The 16,944-nt window shown below is 57.6% G+C and overlaps 2 protein-coding genes across 2 annotated transcripts in view; both read right to left on the reverse strand.

Annotated features, from left to right (window-relative positions):
• Window positions 1-16,944, reverse strand: part of LOC127315082 (uncharacterized) — a 48,776-nt gene that overhangs the window by 16,327 nt on the left and 15,505 nt on the right. The window lies entirely within an intron of this gene.
• Window positions 13,606-14,629, reverse strand: LOC139835026 (two-component response regulator ORR24-like). The gene is made up of 4 exons (XM_071824971.1): window positions 14,366-14,629; window positions 14,117-14,269; window positions 13,721-14,002; window positions 13,606-13,619 (listed from the first exon to the last, which is right to left on the reverse strand). Exons 1-4 carry the CDS (start codon window positions 14,514-14,516, stop codon window positions 13,606-13,608), a joined length of 600 nt encoding a protein of 199 aa, XP_071681072.1. The 5' UTR covers window positions 14,517-14,629.

Consider the following 16,944-nt stretch of genomic DNA (forward strand, 5'->3'; position numbering starts at 1 on the left):
AGTAATTACCCTCTAAGGTCACTCTACCAAAGGGGCCCATGCGCGACTAGGCCCCTCCTCTATCAAAAACACCTAAGAGTGCTTTGTAGAAGGACTAAGTACACATGCCATTCAATTTTGCTGTGGTTGAATGTAGTGAATTCACATACCCAAGGGATAGAATATGGCACCGTCACCTTCTCCCATTGGCCACCACATGAAAGCAAGTCTTGTTGGCATCCCCTTTGACAACCCATTATTTACGCACACATTGTTGCCAATATATCCTCTCACATTAGAGAGTGAACACCATTATCATCTTCGAAATCATATAGATTTCTCCATTTAGAATTTGGTAGTCTAATCAAGTCAACTTTATCATCATGAATCTTAGTTTTGGCTGAAAATGCCATTTGTTATCCTTAAAATCATAACTAAATTAGTTCCCAACCTCTAAGATATCACTGTAGGTTACACACACATGTTTGATCATAGAGTCTGGGATATGAGGTAGATTCTGCAGTCAAGACACCTATCTAGAGGAGATAAAGTCTCATAAGGCTAGGAACTCAATCCATTGCTTCTAGAAGTAGAACACGTGGATTCTCTTGGGTGCCCATTACCATAGTCCAAGATCAGGAAACAATGGTCCAAGTCAAGCCTAAGCCCAGCTTGAAATGGGCGCAACATGAACTTGGACTCTGACATGCTAAACACCAAAACTCTATTCAGAAATGAAAGAGTAAGGTTAAGTTGTTTATTATAACGCTCGCACCTCTATGCTTCCTTCAAGCATAAGTCAAAAACCTAACTTTGAAACATGACTATCAAGCCATGGTTGATATTAGTGTTGCTATTATCTTAGATCCCTTGATGAGGTTGAAATCTCTATACACAACAACCACTAGATGGGAGAGGAGACCTTGGCATGGAGTGATGCAAGGATTCCACTGATCATGAATGGTCAGCGGGACAATAGAGTACGGTCACCACATAGAAGAAGTTTCAAGCCCGCTGATGGATTACCAGGTTTCCAAAAAAATCCCATGCAGCAACTCCCCCATGCCAAAGGTTCCTCATTTGCACCAACATGGATCCTACCAGATTACCTTGACACTGCGATCCAACTCCAAAAAAATCGGATTACCACCAGGGATTGAAACTTACAAGCAACAAACTAGGGTTTCATTGTTTCGTGTAGGATGATAATGTCAATATAAGTTGACCAATTGGTACCTCTGCCCAAAATTTGAAACTTACGAATATTCCATATGAGAAATTTATGGGAAACGAGGGGTCGAGTCCTTCCCCTTTTGTGTCTCCTGATCACCCCAAGATTAGGACACTTCATGATGTAGTCATACCTTATCGGGTACCTATTATTACCATACCTGGTTCCGTACAACTGGAGGCCCACAAGCCCATGACGGGAAACGTCATTCATATAAATTCTAGAAGCCAAGAAGCAAGGCTTAGATGCCAAGGAAAGTTCATACAATGAAGTAACTAGTTGATGTACGCCTTGAATAACGCGGCACGAAGACCTAGCCTCTTATACAAAGGCCAGGAGGGGCCTCCAAGCAAGGACAAGCAATCCCAGAACACCACATCACGCAACACAAACCCTAGCCTAGCTAGTCCATAGACAATCTCGGTGACTTTGTAATCTCATCATCAATACAAACCACAAGAAGCACGTAGGGTTTCTCCTCTAGAGGCCTAAAGTTGGGTAAAACCCTCGTTGTCCCATGTGCCTTGTGTTTGTACACAACCGAAACCACCATCATGCCGCTTTCCTTAAACTCAAGTCCATCATGTGTGGGCATTTCCGTGGTCACCTCGTGCAACTTCATGCCATGCAGGTTGTTAGTAGATCGCTTCTTGATTCTCTAGAAGGATCAAAAGATTCTACTAGCTCTAACACATCCTCTAAAAGAACCAAGCGATACTAAGCTTTTGGGCACGAGTCTATGCGGTGATTGCACTCGTTCTTGATCCCTAAAGGCTAAGATATTCATAATGGAGAGACATTTTTGTATGGAAAACAACATGGAAATCAGTAGCTAATTCAAGAAACTGAAAACAAGGGGATTATCAAGCACCAAAGAAGAGAACTTGCGTGCCAAGTTTTTCCTAATGGTGGGCTTCCATCTCCAGCTACATCACAGAGGGGGTGTGTTTGATCATGTTTCTTCTACGGGTTGCTAACGTCGACACTTTTCATTTTCCATTGCATTTAGTACTCTCTAGAAAGGATGCCACTTGGTCCTTAGAGTGAGATTGGAATACCTCTAATATTCCTAATTGTCATAAGGTGGTAAAGGAAGGCTTCATCGTAAGTGAATATATCCAGGCCCAGCACCACAAGATCATCATCATCATGGTTCATTTCCATAAGGGGTTGAGCCTTTCCCGATGACTTTGATAAGGCTCTGATGATAACTTGAACGAGTGAGAACTTGGACAGAGAAAGTAGATTTATGGATGATTACTCCACTCATACGCTGGAACCATTGCTATGAGGCATGAGTTTCTAGTTTCTAGGAAGATTTCTCCTCACATTTAGAGCCTTCCCCACTATCATGTCCTCCCTTCTCACCCGGTCCAAATATAGAGAGACAAAGAGAGTTTTGTCCGTGAGGCAAAAATTGAAGTCCCATCCTCCAGAAAATTGGAGCCGCATATATTGAGCGGGGAAGAGATGAAGCTCGAGCCCTTGTGTGACACACTGGGGACATCTACTCTTGGTAGGGTTGAAGGTGGATACAGAGGGGACAATGATGAAAGTCAAGGTCCACAGTGGATCATTGGAGGAAAGGTGATGTTCATGCATGCTTCGCTTGCTTGACACAGATGCCACCCTCGGGAGGGAATCAGCTTGCTGAGATAGTGGTTTTTTCAGGCATGTTCCACCCCGCCTTTGTAAAGTTGTGTTGCCATCATTCCCCATTAGCGGAGGAGGCTCGGTAAGGCTGAGTTTGGTCTCCCCATATACCGACATGAGCGTCCCACCTAACTCTGCTTCAACCCTAGTGATAAAGACAGCCTTGGAGTGAAAGTGTTATGGTCGGTCTGACCTATACACGCAAGAAGCCCACTAGTGGCTAGTTGTGGGCTTAGCCCAAGTAAATTAGGGGCTTAGCCCAAGTAAATTAGGGTTTAGAGGAGGCCGTCCTCCTATATAAACACATGTACCCTTCGTGATTAATCAGACAAATATTCAGTATCATACTGTCTCGTCTCCTGAAGGGAGACGGGAGACCCCTGCGCTCAGCCGCACCCAACCCTAGCCGCTGCCTCCTTCCTCCGCGGCGGCGCCCAGCCGCCGGCGCCGAGCCCTCCAGCCTCTCCACCCTCACTTCCACCCTTATAACCTCCGCCCTAGACCCGGTAGAACCCTAGCCCCTACCACTTTGGTATCAGATTGCCTAGGTCTAATGAGCTCCAACAGCCTCCCCGTCAACCCCATCACCGCCACGTCCGCCGCCGCTACCAACACCACCCCCGCCACCTCCGCCGCCATGACAGGCAACCACGCGCCGCCGGGGGCCGCCGCCGCCGCTGCCATCCAGGCCGCCGCCGCCGCCCCCACGGGCCTCGACCTCCTGCCCGCTACACTAGCGGACCTCGCCGACAGTCTCCGCGCCATCCGCTTCGAGCTCGCGGAGATCAAAGCCGGCCAGCACCCGCCGCCCCCACCGGCCGCCGTCCCAGCCCTGTCCGCCACCCCGACACCGCCCGCCTCCGTCGCCAGCAAGGGCCGCCCCGCGTGGTGGCCGCCATCGCCCTCGCCAATTCCCACATGGACCGACGCGGCGCCCGTCTACACTCAGACTGCGGCGCGGACGACGGTTCAGTAGCCCGCCCACACCTTTGGCGGTCCTGGCGGGTTTGCTGCCCCCTTCGCCGAGAGCACGTCCGTCACCCCGGGCCGCCAGGAGGGCGCCTACGGGGTCACGCCTCTGGCGCAGCAGCCGCCCCGCTTCACCAAGCTGGAGTTCGCCACCTACGACGGCGCCACCGACCCCCTGAACTGGCTGAACCAGTGTGAGCAGTTCTTTCGGGGGCAGCGGACGCTCAGCGCCGACCGCACGTGGATCGCCTCCTATCACCTACGGGGCGCCGCGCAGACTTGGTACTACGCCCTCGAGCAGGACGAGGGCGGGATGCCGCCCTGGGAGCGTTTCCGTGACCTGTGCCTCCAGCGGTTTGGGCCGACCCTCCGCGGAAGCCGCCTCGCCGAGCTGGGACGCCTCGCCTTCACCACCACGGTCCAGGACTTCGCCGACCACTTTCAGGCGCTCGCGTGCCATGCCCTGGGCATCTCGGCGCGGCAGCGCGCTGATCTCTTCGTCGGCGGCCTCCCCGACTACATCCGCGTCAACGTCGAGATGCGCGAGCCTGAGGACCTGCAGACCCCCATGTACTACGCACGGGCCTACGAGCAGCGCGCCATCGCCATGCAGCAGGTCTACGCGCAACGTGGCAGCGCTCGTCCCGCGCTCCGACCCGCCCCGACGCCCTCCGCCCCGCCGCGCCCCGCCGGCCGTTGCGCCCGCGGGCCCTCCTGCGCCGACTCGCCCCTTCAAGCGGCTGACGTCTGCGGAGCAGCTCGAGCGGCGCCGCCAGGGGTTGTGCTTCAACTGCGACGAGAAGTACGCGCCGGGCCACACGTGCGCCCGCCTCTTCTACCTGGAGACCGTCGACGATGCCGACGTGGAGGCCCTCACCGCCGAGCTCGCGGCCGCCACCGTCACTGAGGTCGGTGTCACGACCTACGCGCCGATCGACGCGTCCGCCTTCGTTGTCTCTCTTCATGCTATGGCGGGCATCAAGACGGCAAAGACGATGCTGCTCCCGGTGACGATCAATGGGGAGCGTCTCACTGCGCTGGTGGACACGGGCTCGACGCACAACTTCCTGTCCAACACCGCCATGCGCCGCCTCGCTCTCCAGCCGGCGGGATCGGAGAAGTACAGCGTCACCGTCGCCAACGGGGACCGTCTTACGTGCCAGGGCGTGGCGCGATAGGTTCCCGTGCTCGTAGGCGACGAGCCGTTCTCCATCGACTGCGTCGGCATCGACTTGGGCTGCTACGGCTTCATCCTCGGCCTCGACTTCCTGAGCACCTTAGGCCCCATCCTGTGGGACCTCGACGTGCTGTCCCTCATCTTCTGGCGTGAGGGCGGCCGCCGTGTTCACTGGATGGGCTTGGGCAGCACTGGCGCATCCCCGCAGCTCCACCTGATGGCCGCCGCGCTTGACGAGGTGCACCCGCTCCTGGCCGACTTACTGCAGCAGCACGGCGACCTCTTCGACGAGCCGCAGGGCCTCCCTCCCTCGCGACCCTGTGACCACCGCATACACCTGCTGCCGAACACGGCGCCCATCGCTGTGCGGCCGTACCGGTACCCCCAGCTGCAGAAGGACGAGCTCGAGCGCCAGGTGGCGGTCATGCTAGCACAGGGCATCATTCGGACTTCGACGTCGCCGTTCTGCGCCCCCGTGCTCCTTGTGCGCAAGGCCGACGACACGTGGCGCTTCTGCATCGACTTCCGCGCCCTCAACACCATCACGTCCAAGGACAAGTTCCCCATCCCGTCGTGGATGAGCTCCTGGACGAGCTGCATGGCGCGCGCTTCTTCACCAAGCTCGACTTGCGCTCGGGCTATCATCAGGTGCGCATGCACCCGGACGACATCGCCAAGACGGCGTTCCGCACTCACCATGGCCACTACGAGTTTTTGGTGATGCCTTTCGGCCTCTCCAACGCGCCGGCGACCTTCCAGGCCCTGATGAACGACATGCTCAGCCCCTACTTACGCCGCTTTGTGCTTGTTTTCTTTGATGATATTTTGATCTACAACGCATCCTGGGCGGAGCACCTGCAGCACGTGGCCATCATCTTCAACGAGTTTCGAGCGCATCGTCTTCATCTCAAGCGCCCGAAGTGCTCGTTTGGCACGACCTCCGTCGCGTACTTGGGCCACGTCATCTCCGCCGACGGTGTCGTGATGGACGCGGACAAGGTCGCCGCCGTCGCCGCCTGGCCGACGCCCCAGTCGCCGCAAGCTCTTTGCGGATTTTTGGGCCTCGCGGGATACTACCGGCGGTACATCCAGGACTTCAGCCTCATCGGCGCGCCTCTCACGCGCCTGCTTCGCCGCGACGCTTTCTCCTGGGACGAGGAGGCGGCCACTGCCTTCGCCGCCCTGCAGCGGGCACTCACGACGGGCCCCGTTCTTCAGATGCCAGACTTCGACGAGCCGTTCGTGGTGGACTGCGATGCCTCCGACATCGGCTTCGGCGCCGTCCTTCACCAGGGCGAGGGGCCACTCGCTTTCTTTAGCCGCCCCTTCGCCGCGCGCCACCACAAGCTCGCCGCATATGAGCGTGAGCTGATCGGGCTGGTCCAGGCGGTGCGCCGCTGGCGGGCGTATCTTTGGGGCCGGACGTTCCGTATGCGCACGGACCACTACATCCTGAAGTTCTTGCTGGATCAGCGCCTCTCCACAGTGCCGCAGCATCAGTGGATCAGCAAGCTCTTCGGCTTCGACTTCACCGTCGAGTACCGCCGCGGCCGCCTCAACACAGTCGCCGACGCCCTGTCCCGCCGCGACATCGACGACGCCGCGGACGCGCCCATGGTCGGTGCGGCCCTCTGCAGCCACTCTGGGCCATCTTTCGCCTTCATTGACGAGGTTTGCCACGCTACTGCCGAGGCCGCAGATGCGCAGCAGCTGCGCCAGCGACTGGCCGACGGTGATCTGGCCGCGCCATGGCGCCTGGACGAGGGACTACTCCTCCATGGGAGCCGCATGTTCGTGCCGGATCATGGAGACCTGCGCCACCAGGCCTTGTCCTTGGCGCATTCTGCAGGTCACGAGGGCGTCCAGAAGACCCTGCACCGTCTCTGCGCTGATTTTTACATTCCAGGGGATGGCGCCCTGGTGCGAGACTGGGTGCGGGCGTGTGTCACATGCCAGCGGAACAAGACGGAGACGCTCCGTCCGGCGGGCTTACTGCAGCCGCTGGACGTGCCGTCCCAGGTGTGGGCGGACATCTCCATGGACTTCATCGAGGGGCTGCCGAAGGTTGGCGGCAAGTCCGTCATCCTCACGGTGGTCGACCGCTTCTCCAAGTACGCGCACTTCATCGCCCTCGGCCATCCCTATACGGCGGCGTCCGTGGCACGCGCCTTCTTCGACGGCATCGTTCGCCTCCACGGGTTTCCGTCCTCCATCGTCAGTGATCGTGATCCTGTGTTCACGCGTCACGTCTGAAGGGACCACTTTGGGTTGGCGGGCGTGAAGCTCCGCATGAGCACGGCGTTTCATCCTCAGACGGACGGCCAGTCCGAGGTCGTCAACAAGATCATCGCCATGTACTTGCACTGCATCACCGGGGATCGTCCACGAGCTTGGGTGGACTGGCTGGCGTGGGCCGAGTACTGCTACAACACGTCCTACCACTCCGCGCTGCACGCCACTCCCTTTGAGGTGGTCTACGGGAGGCCACCGCTGGCGATGCTTCCCTATGCGCCTGGCACGGCACGTACTGAGACGGCGGATGACCTGCTGCGTACCCGCGACGAGATACTGGCTGAGGCGCGCCATCGACTTCTTCAGGCTCAGCAGCTGGCCAGGAGGTACTATGATGCACACCATCGCGAGGTGGAGTTTGCGGTGGGCGACTGGGTCTGGCTACGCCTTCTTCACCGGACGACTCAGTCCTTGGACCCGCGCTCCAGGAGCAAGTTGGGACCTCGTTACGCCGGTCCCTTCCGTCTGCTGGAGCGCATCGGCACGCTCGCCTACCGTCTTGAGCTGCCCGCGGGCTCGCGCCTCCACAACGTCTTCAACGTCGGCCTCCTGAAGGCCTACCGTGGCGACCCTCCGTCTGCACCACCAGCTCTTCCGCCTACTTCGGATGGGCGTCTCGAGCCTGCCTCGGCGAGTGTGGCTCGTGATGAAGGCCCAGCAGCGACGTGGTGTTTGGCACGTCTTGGTGCATTGGACATCCATGCCAGAGGACGAGGCGACTTGGGAGAAGCTTGAAGATCTCCGCCAGCAGTTTCCATAAGTTCAGCTCGAGGACGAGCTGTTTAAGAAGGCGGGGAGAGATGTTATGGTCGGTCTGACCTATACACGTAAGAAGCCCACTAGTGGCTAGTTGTGGGCTTAGCCCAAGTAAATTAGGGGCTTAGCCCAAGTAAATTAGGGTTTAGAGGAGGCCGTCCTCCTATATAAACACATGTACCCTTCGTGATTAATAAGACAAATATTCAGTATCATACTGTCTCATCTCCTGAAGGGAGACGGGAGACCCCTGCGCTCAGCCGCACCCAACCCTAGCCGCCGCCTCCTTCCTCCGCGACGGCGCCCAGCCGCCGGCGCCGAGCCCTCCAGCCTCTCCGCCCTCACTTCCACCCTTATAACCTCCACCCTAGACCTGGTAGAACCCTAGCCCCTACCAGAAAGATCTCAAAATCACCTCTAACCGCCATGATGAATAGTGGTAGAAGAGCGAATACCCCCTATGGTTCCATGCGAAGAATTCCCTCCTTCTAAGCCGCTCCTTTTTTTCCTTCACTCGCCACATCCATTGTTGTATCTAGACAGGGTAGGAGGTGGTAGATGATAAACATGCAGATTCAATGACACATGGTGGTTGGAAGGAGGGGAACCCTTCCTATGGCCCCTCCTCACACCAAGAGTTATTATCCCTTCATGAGAGAGACAATGAAGAGGTCCACCTCATGGTGATGGTCCTCTTCTTATTAGTGATGGTCTCACGAGCACTTACAACGCTCGTCCTCCTCACAACACTAGAATGGATAACTGGCTTTGTGCCTCCATTTCCTAGTCTCACGAGTGGCACTAGAAAAATTAGATTTGTGGTGACCGACCCATGCCCCACCACAAACTAATACTGCATGACTGAACATGGATGATTTATGTAGGTAGACATGGCCACCAATGTCAATAATACCAAGTCTCCTGTGTTGAATCCAAAGGACTGCATCTTTTTAGAATTTTTCAACAAACCAGCCCATGGACCGGTGCAATGAGGACTATCTCTCCAGGTCTAGATTTTTCAACAATATTCTGGTTTGTCCTATTAGGCCCAACTACTTTTTGGGAGAGGCATGCAGTAGTAGGGATATGCTTAGCGGGGTCATATAGTTAGTGGTGCAGCCCCATGTTTTAACACCACTATAAATAATCTTGGCGTTACGAAATTACAATGCCACCGTTTCACGTAGGTTCGTGGCTTGTCGCGATGGCCGCAACGCCACGATTAAGTGGGGGTGGCGCCCGTGGCCAACCGTGCATTAATACCGGCGTTGCGCTTTCTGCAACCCGACCTCTACACGTAAGTTGGTGGCATTGGGTGTTACCACACCATCATTTCTGACAACGATGGTGGCGGTTGCGGAGCTGCCCATGCCACATTTTTTTGATGCATCACATAACAACCGTTCAAAAAGCCTGGCGCCTGCAGGAGAGCAGCTTGGCAAACCACAACACTTTTTGTTAAATTAAACAAATTGATCGGCGCGCCTTGCCAGTGCCTCATTGCGGTTGGTCGTGGCTAATAGCAAAGGAGAGGAAATTTCACCCTTATTCGAACACTGGCGCCGGTACCACTCCCCTGGCCATGACGGGACATGACAATGCGGATGCCAACCACGACAACGACATGGCTTCCCGTGCCAGCGTTAATGCCATGCGCTGTATATAATGCCACACCGCAAGGTCCCTCCGCACTTCCGTCATCCCCGCCCCCACCACTGGAAACCCCCTTCGCAAGACAAACCATCGGTGACATCGAATGGCAATGACCACACACTCTCCATAAGGAGCTGACACAGGAGCTTTCCAAGAACAGACTGCCATCTCCTTTCATGGTGGTCCATTAGCGCCGGTGGGTACGCCTACCCGCGGATCCTCACCGGCCATGATCTGGCGCTACTCATCCAGGAGCGGCGTGACCAGCTCTCAGAGGCGGACCTTTGCAACCCAAGTTTTTCGGGGCCAGATCCGACATCTGGCCGCTGATGTTTGAAGACAAGTGGAAGGCGTAGTTCAAGGCCTTCGACGGACCAGTGCACCCCACCCAACACAACAAGGTGTGCGCCACGCCTGGTGGATGGCCTATGACTTCGAAGAAGTCTTGGCGTACTGCTGTGCGAGGATCTTGCCGCCTCTGCCATGCGCGACCACATCAACACCCACGCCACCCAAAGTGTCGGCATCTTCATCCTCGTCATGCCACCCCACCGTGACAAATTCAACATTGTCATGCAGTGCATGAGACGCGCCCAAGATTTCTTTCCGGGTGTCCAAGGTGGAACATGCACCACCGCCTCTGCCATCCCCTCCGCGCCGATCGAAGAAGGAGCACAAATTGGATCCCAAGCCACGACGCCGTCGCCGTTGCCTTGCAGGACAAGTTGGAGCCCCAGCCATGGAGGGTGAAGTACTCCCTCCCTTCGACCCTACGTCGTCCCACCGACGGTGAATGGGCAGGCCTCACCACCGCCATCCAAAGATATGTGGCTGTTTTCCTACCACTGTCACCGGAGAAAAGCCGACCGGTGCCAGCCGATGGTATGGGCAGCATCATTATCGATGACGATGACAATTGTAACGGCCCCGGAAAAATAACCCTAATAGATTTTCTTGTTCTTTTTCTTTTATGCATCATCAGGGGCGTCACAGTAAAAACATCGGTGAAGACTTTGACCAGTAAATTAGGATTTAGTTTTATGACTTTTAATTTATTTTTTAAATTACTTCAAATATGTAAATTATCCTAAATTTGAATGAAATCCTCTTTTTATATTTTGGTTACAATTATTTTAAATTTACCGTGTTGTAATGTATTCAATGCCAAAATAACAACAGGCCGCATGGTGGGATTGTGAAATCGACTCATGGCATGCCACGAGTACACACGTGGTTTCGTGGCGTCCTGTTTGACACGCCACAAACTGTTGTGGTTATGGTTTTATGCCCGTGCAACGCCACCAGTAGTAACTATAAGTGGCACCAACTTGGTGGTGTAGCCAAATACCGCCGCTAACGGCAATTTTTCCATGCCATTACAGGGATATTCTGTACTAGTGCAAACCCAACAAAGATCAACACGGACTAACCCTTCCACAACCTAGGCACCAGAATTCTCCCCTACCCTTAGATCCAGCGGTAGCGTTGTGACAGAGCACACATCCATGTTGGCGAGACACATGCCAAGTTATGCTAGATGGCCAGCGAGGGAGGCACCGAAGGAGCAAATGCTGGTGGAAAGTCACGTTTTAAAACTGGATGACCGCCAGACAATAGTGTTGGTTCGTTAGGCATGACAAGCGATGACGACGAGACCACCTGATGTGCTAGCATAAATGAATCAAGGCTCTAGAGACCATTGTTTCCCCTAGAGCCGACGGATGAAATTAGGATCTCCTTCCACCCGATGCAAAACCCTTCGTTTAACATTCAGAGAAGATGAGATATCACAGATGACAGATGGTGGCCATGACAAATGCCTCCACTGTCGGGAGGAATTGATGGGAACCACCCAACCAGTGCAACCCTCCTCCTTGTTGCCTCCTAAAAGCGTAGTCGCTGCCAAGAAATGGGGAAGAAGGGTCATCACCCTCTGTCGGCCCCGCTGCATCCATGGTTGCATCCACTCCCTTCTCGTCCTCCCCTAAGAGCTCTTAAAACCTCCCCTGTACCGGGGAATCGCGCTTCGCAGTGGGGGAAGGGAGACCACCACGCTTAGGAACCATTGGTTGCACCATCTTCGACTGGAGATCCAGCCCGTGGTCGTGTTGCTCATGGAGTCAAGACAGCTGCCTAGTCTAATGGCCATTTGTAGTATTGCTCTAGTTTTTTTTTCCTGAAATGAACCATTGATCGATGATCCAATAGAAGACACACGAATATACAAAACTACGCTACCAAGTACCAACTACTGTCAGCCATTGGAGATACCTTTCGAGCTCTAAACTTTCTTTTTTTGAAACAAGGCAAAAGCTTTGCCTTTCGTTGATATAGGAGAAAAGAGTTGGCCCGTTTATGAGGAAAACTGGCCGAAAAACCGTTACAACACGACACCACACGCCACACGGGTCGACGACCAACCAGGTTGACACCACACCTCAACGCAACAGGCGGAGGCGAAAGACCGGAGCCACCACTCCAACTACCACGCCGGCCCCAAGGCCGTGCCCCACCTGGCCGAAGACGAACCCGCCTCCGCAGAAACCACCAAAACACTCCAGAAACCCTTCTGTCCGGTAGACGTCCAAAGCGAGGCCCCAAGAGGCAAAGCGACACAAGATTGCCGCCCACGCCCGATCCCGCGAGGGATCTAGGGTTTCCCCCGGAGAACCCGGGCAGAGATCAGGAGACACCCGCTTCGACGACGCCTTCAAGAAGGATGCGGCGCCCACGGGCGTCACCATCGTCGGTCCTGGCCGGCCGCCAAGACAAAGCTTTCGCCCATCGAAGAGTACCAAAATCTCGCGCCCGCCCAACAAGGACCGGCACAGACCACCACCTGCAACCGCCGGATCGCAACCCCCGGAGCAACGCGCCTGTAGCCAAAGGAGCACCGCCGAAGAGCACGGAGGGCGCCGTCGGAACGCCACATAGAGGGGACGCCGAACAACACCAACTCGGGGCTCGAGGACGAACGCCGAAGACCGCATACAAGAGCTCACAGATCCGGCCGCCATGCCACCCACGCGGCCACCGCGGCTGCCGCACCGACGAGGATTCCGGGGCCGCCGTCCCACCGCGCCCCTCACCCAGCTCCTCCTCCCAGGGGCTCGCCGCGCCCGCCTTGGCCTTCACATGCCGGCGACGGCACACCTCGGCGCACCGCAGCAACACCGAGCAGACCCGCCGCGGACAACCGGCAGCAACAATGCCGCCACCACTGACTTCACGCAGCACCTCGTGGCCAACCCAGAGCCGCCACCGCGCAGCCCTCCCGGACCAGGGCAAGGCCAGCACCGCGCCGCCACAGCGGCCAAAGCGCCCGCGGCCCGCACGGCCCTAGCAGGCCCAGATCGGGGCCCGACCATGGCGCCGGCCGCCGCGCCGCCGACCGCCGCCTTTCGCCTCCGACACGGACTCCCGCAGCGACCTCGACGCCGAGAAGAGCCGCCGCGCGCCGCCCGTAACCTCGCTGCCGTCAGCAGCGTCCCACGCGTCGGGAACGCGAGGAGCCAGAGAGGAAACCGCCCCGCCGCCACCGTCCTTGAGGCGCGCGCGGCTTCGCCGGCGGCCCCTCCGGCGGCGGCGAAGCAGGGGAGGAAGAGGGAGGGCTCAAGGGCCGGCGGCGCTAGGGTTTCCCCCGTGTCGCCAGAGGAGGAGGGTGACGCGGGGGTGAAGAGTTGACTCGCTCAATACTTCGAGCTCTAAACTCACCGAACCAAGATAGACTCTCTACAGAGGTAACAAACGGCCACATAACGATGACCCGAACATGATGGAATGGCCGAGACCTGAACACTCGGTACGTTCTACTGAAATAAAGCAAGCACGCAGGTTCAAAGTTCTGAAATGAACACTCTGTACCTTTTCATATACTTACGTTACTCATAAACGTCTAAACCCTGTAAGCTAGCACCCAGAAATTGTGCAGATAAGACCAAAGCATGCATGCGATGCAGTTAATACCAAAGCTAGCACCCAGAAATAACCCAGATGATGCTGTTAATTACCTTTCGTTCCCCTGAGCTTGTTCTTCTTGACGGTCCTGCCATCGGAGCCCCCCTCGCCGGAGTCGTTCAGACCTCTCTTTCTCGCCGTCCCATCCTCACGGACGACGTCTCTGCTTGGAGCGTGGGCAACAGCCTTGACGCCGGAGGTGAGCCTCCGCCGGGCGATGACGTGCTGCCAGACGTCGCGCACCTGCTCGTCGCGCAGGGGCTTGGTCAGGAAGGCGCACGCGCCTCCGAGCATCCCCCTCATCTTCGTCTCCGCCGACTCGACACCGGAGAACACTGCATACACGCGCACACACGGACGCACGCACGCAGATCTATCTATCAGTACGCGTGCAAACAAGCTAGCTAGCCTAAAACCATGGATAGATATGCAGATCACGCAGGACTTACGGATGACCGGGTAAAGCTGCGCTGCGTGCCTGAGGAGCACGAAGCCGTCGATCCATGGCTCCTGCGTGCGCACGATGGTCATCACGAGGTCGAATCCCTCCGGGTTGTCCTGCAACGCCCTCAGCCCTTCTTCCGGCGACGCCTTGGCCGTCACTGCACACACAGAGACGTACATGCATATCATATCGGAGGGGAAAAAAACTGCACAGAGGAGCGATGGGTGGAAGATGCACAGAGGCGCATGCGTACCTTGGTAGCCGTGGCGCTGGAGCATCTGCGTGAGGGCGGTGAGGCAGGTGGGGTCTTCCTCCACGGCGAGGACCCTCATCGTCCCACCGGGGTAAGCCTGCACAGGAGAAACGGCCATGGCGGCGCCGGAAGCGAAGGCTGCGTTCTCCATCTCCGCGTGCGGCTGCTTCTCTCTGGGTCACGACTCGCACGCCCGGTGCCTCTCCTGCTACTAGTAACAGTCGAGAGCGCTTCCAAAGATAGCCCGGCCACGCGCCCGCGGTCCCCTCACCTCGTGAGACATGTGAGTTGGCTACGGGGTGGGGCTGGAGCGTCAGTGACGTCGGGGCCGGTTTTCAACACTCTCGAGATAGATGCTGACCACTTTAGAGATGGATCCATCACACTCCCATCCAAAGGTAAGAGCATCTCCACTCGTCCCCCCGAACAGGCCCCCGGCGAGCGTTTTTTCCATCCGGACGGCGAAATTCGGCCCAGTCGCGCCCCCGGTTCCTCGTTTTCGTCCGGATTTGGGCCTAAATTCATCCGGCGATCCCCCGCCCCCCCCGGCCCCCCGGGGAGCGCTCGGGGACTCCGGACGAAACGAAAGCGCGCGAAACGGCGAGGAAACTTCCCGCGCGTCTGGTGGCCCCAACTTGTCGGCGAGAGAAACCGATCGTCGTCCTCATCGCATCGTCTTCCGCGCGCTGTAAAAGCCTGCCGCCGGTCTGCATTCGCCGGCCACGCGGCGAGTTAATGTCGTCGTCTTCGCGCGCTGTAAAAGCCTGCCGCCGGCATGCATTCGCCGGCCACGCGGCGAGTTAATGTCTTCGTCTTCCGCGCACGCATCGTCTTCCGCGCGCACTAAAGGCTGCCGCCGGTCAGCTCGCCGCGATCCACGCGGCATTTAATCCCCGCGCCAGCCACGCCTATATACGCCGGTCCGCTCTCCCTCCACTCTCCCTCTACTCTCAAGATGGCGTTCTACGACGACGACGGCGCAGCCAACAACGGCTTCGCCCGCCGGTCTCTCCACGCGTGGGAGGGGCACCTCCTCCACCAGGCGGGGTACCCCTGCCCGCCGGACACGAGGCCTCCCGGAGGCGGCTGGCGGCTAAGTGCTGGCGGCGTTCCAATCCCGCCGCCGCCGCGGGGCCATGCCCTCGACGTCGCCATCGAGGAGGCGAGGATGACGATGACCGACGAGGAGCGCGCCGACCCGCGCCACCACCCCGACAACTACACGCGGTGGAACTCCTACTTCCTCCAGCGGTGGGAGCGGGAGGCGGCGGCCTACGACGGCCCGCCGCCTCCGCTGCGCGCAACAACGCCGCGGGCCGCCGACGGTGGTGGGCGCGCCGGGCCGGACACTCGAGGCCGTCATCGAGCACATCGAGGGCGGCAACTCCCCGTGCTCACGATGCCCCCTCTATCGGCATCGAGGGCATCGGCGAGCCGCCGTCGGGGAAGCGTGCCGCAGCCACGGCGCATGGCTGCGCTCGTCGTCTTCCGGATCGGCGTCAAGGTCATCCTTGGCGCCGGTGAAGCGGGAGGAGGCGACGTCGCCTTCGACGCCGGTGCGCGTCAAGAAGGAGCCGGCGTCTCCGCCGGCGACCGAAGGGCGCAGCAGCGGCGCCCTCGTCATCCGAGAACAGCCTTCCGCGCCGCAGCGGCCGGAAGAAGACGAAGAAAGAGGCCGCCGCAAGCCAGCTCGCCGACGAGGAGGCGAAGCGCGCGAGGAGGCCGCGATGGCGGAGGCGATCGCCGTGTCGCTTGCCGACATGGAGGAGGAGAAGCGCGCGGACGACGCCGCACCGGATCGTCAGCGCGATCGCGGCAGCGCCGGGAGGCGGAGCGCCAGCGGCGGCTGCTGGACCTGGCCGCCGCACGCCAACTCGCCGCCCGCGCCGCTCCAACCGCCAACGACGATGTCGCGCGGTACCGCCGTCCTGCGACACCTCCATCCGGCGTCGCTGTCCCCGTCGTCGACCTCGAGTCCTCCGACGACGACTGGTACAAGCCATCCCCGGGGTGGGGAGACGCCGGCCAGGGCAGCAGCAGCCAGGCCGCGCAGCCGAAGGTGCCGAAGGTCGAGGACGACGGCTCCGACGACGGCGGCGACGACTACACGGTGTTCTACCGCCGTATGGGCATGTAGAGCGCCGTGTTTTAAAATTAGCGTTTGAATTCCCCTAGCCGAATTCGAAATATAGTCGAATTCGGCCTCTATGTATGAACTCCGCCCGTTTTAGTCTAAATATCATTAAACTTAGTCTATATTCACCCGAATTTAGCCGAAGTTTGTCAAGTTTCCGTTTTTTAAATTCGCATCGTCGACTTCGCCTGGGCACGCGGCTGGGAAACTAGCGCTCCCCACGCCAAAACTTCATCCAATCCGGACGAAAATTTCGCCGGATTTGGGCGTGGGGAGCGCCAACGAGTGGGGATGCTCTAAGGGGTGCTTGTCAAGAAAGAAAAAAAAAAGTAAGGCTAGCCATAGTGCTAGTATCATGCATATTGATTCCAGAAAAATTCTGATATGGCAACTAATTAAGGAGGAGAGAGGAGATTAGAGTAATATAGGTGGATACCGTATCATA

The sequence above is a fragment of the Lolium perenne genome, chromosome 1, assembly GCF_019359855.2.
Source record: "Lolium perenne isolate Kyuss_39 chromosome 1, Kyuss_2.0, whole genome shotgun sequence".
NCBI classification, from domain to species: domain Eukaryota; kingdom Viridiplantae; phylum Streptophyta; class Magnoliopsida; order Poales; family Poaceae; genus Lolium; species Lolium perenne.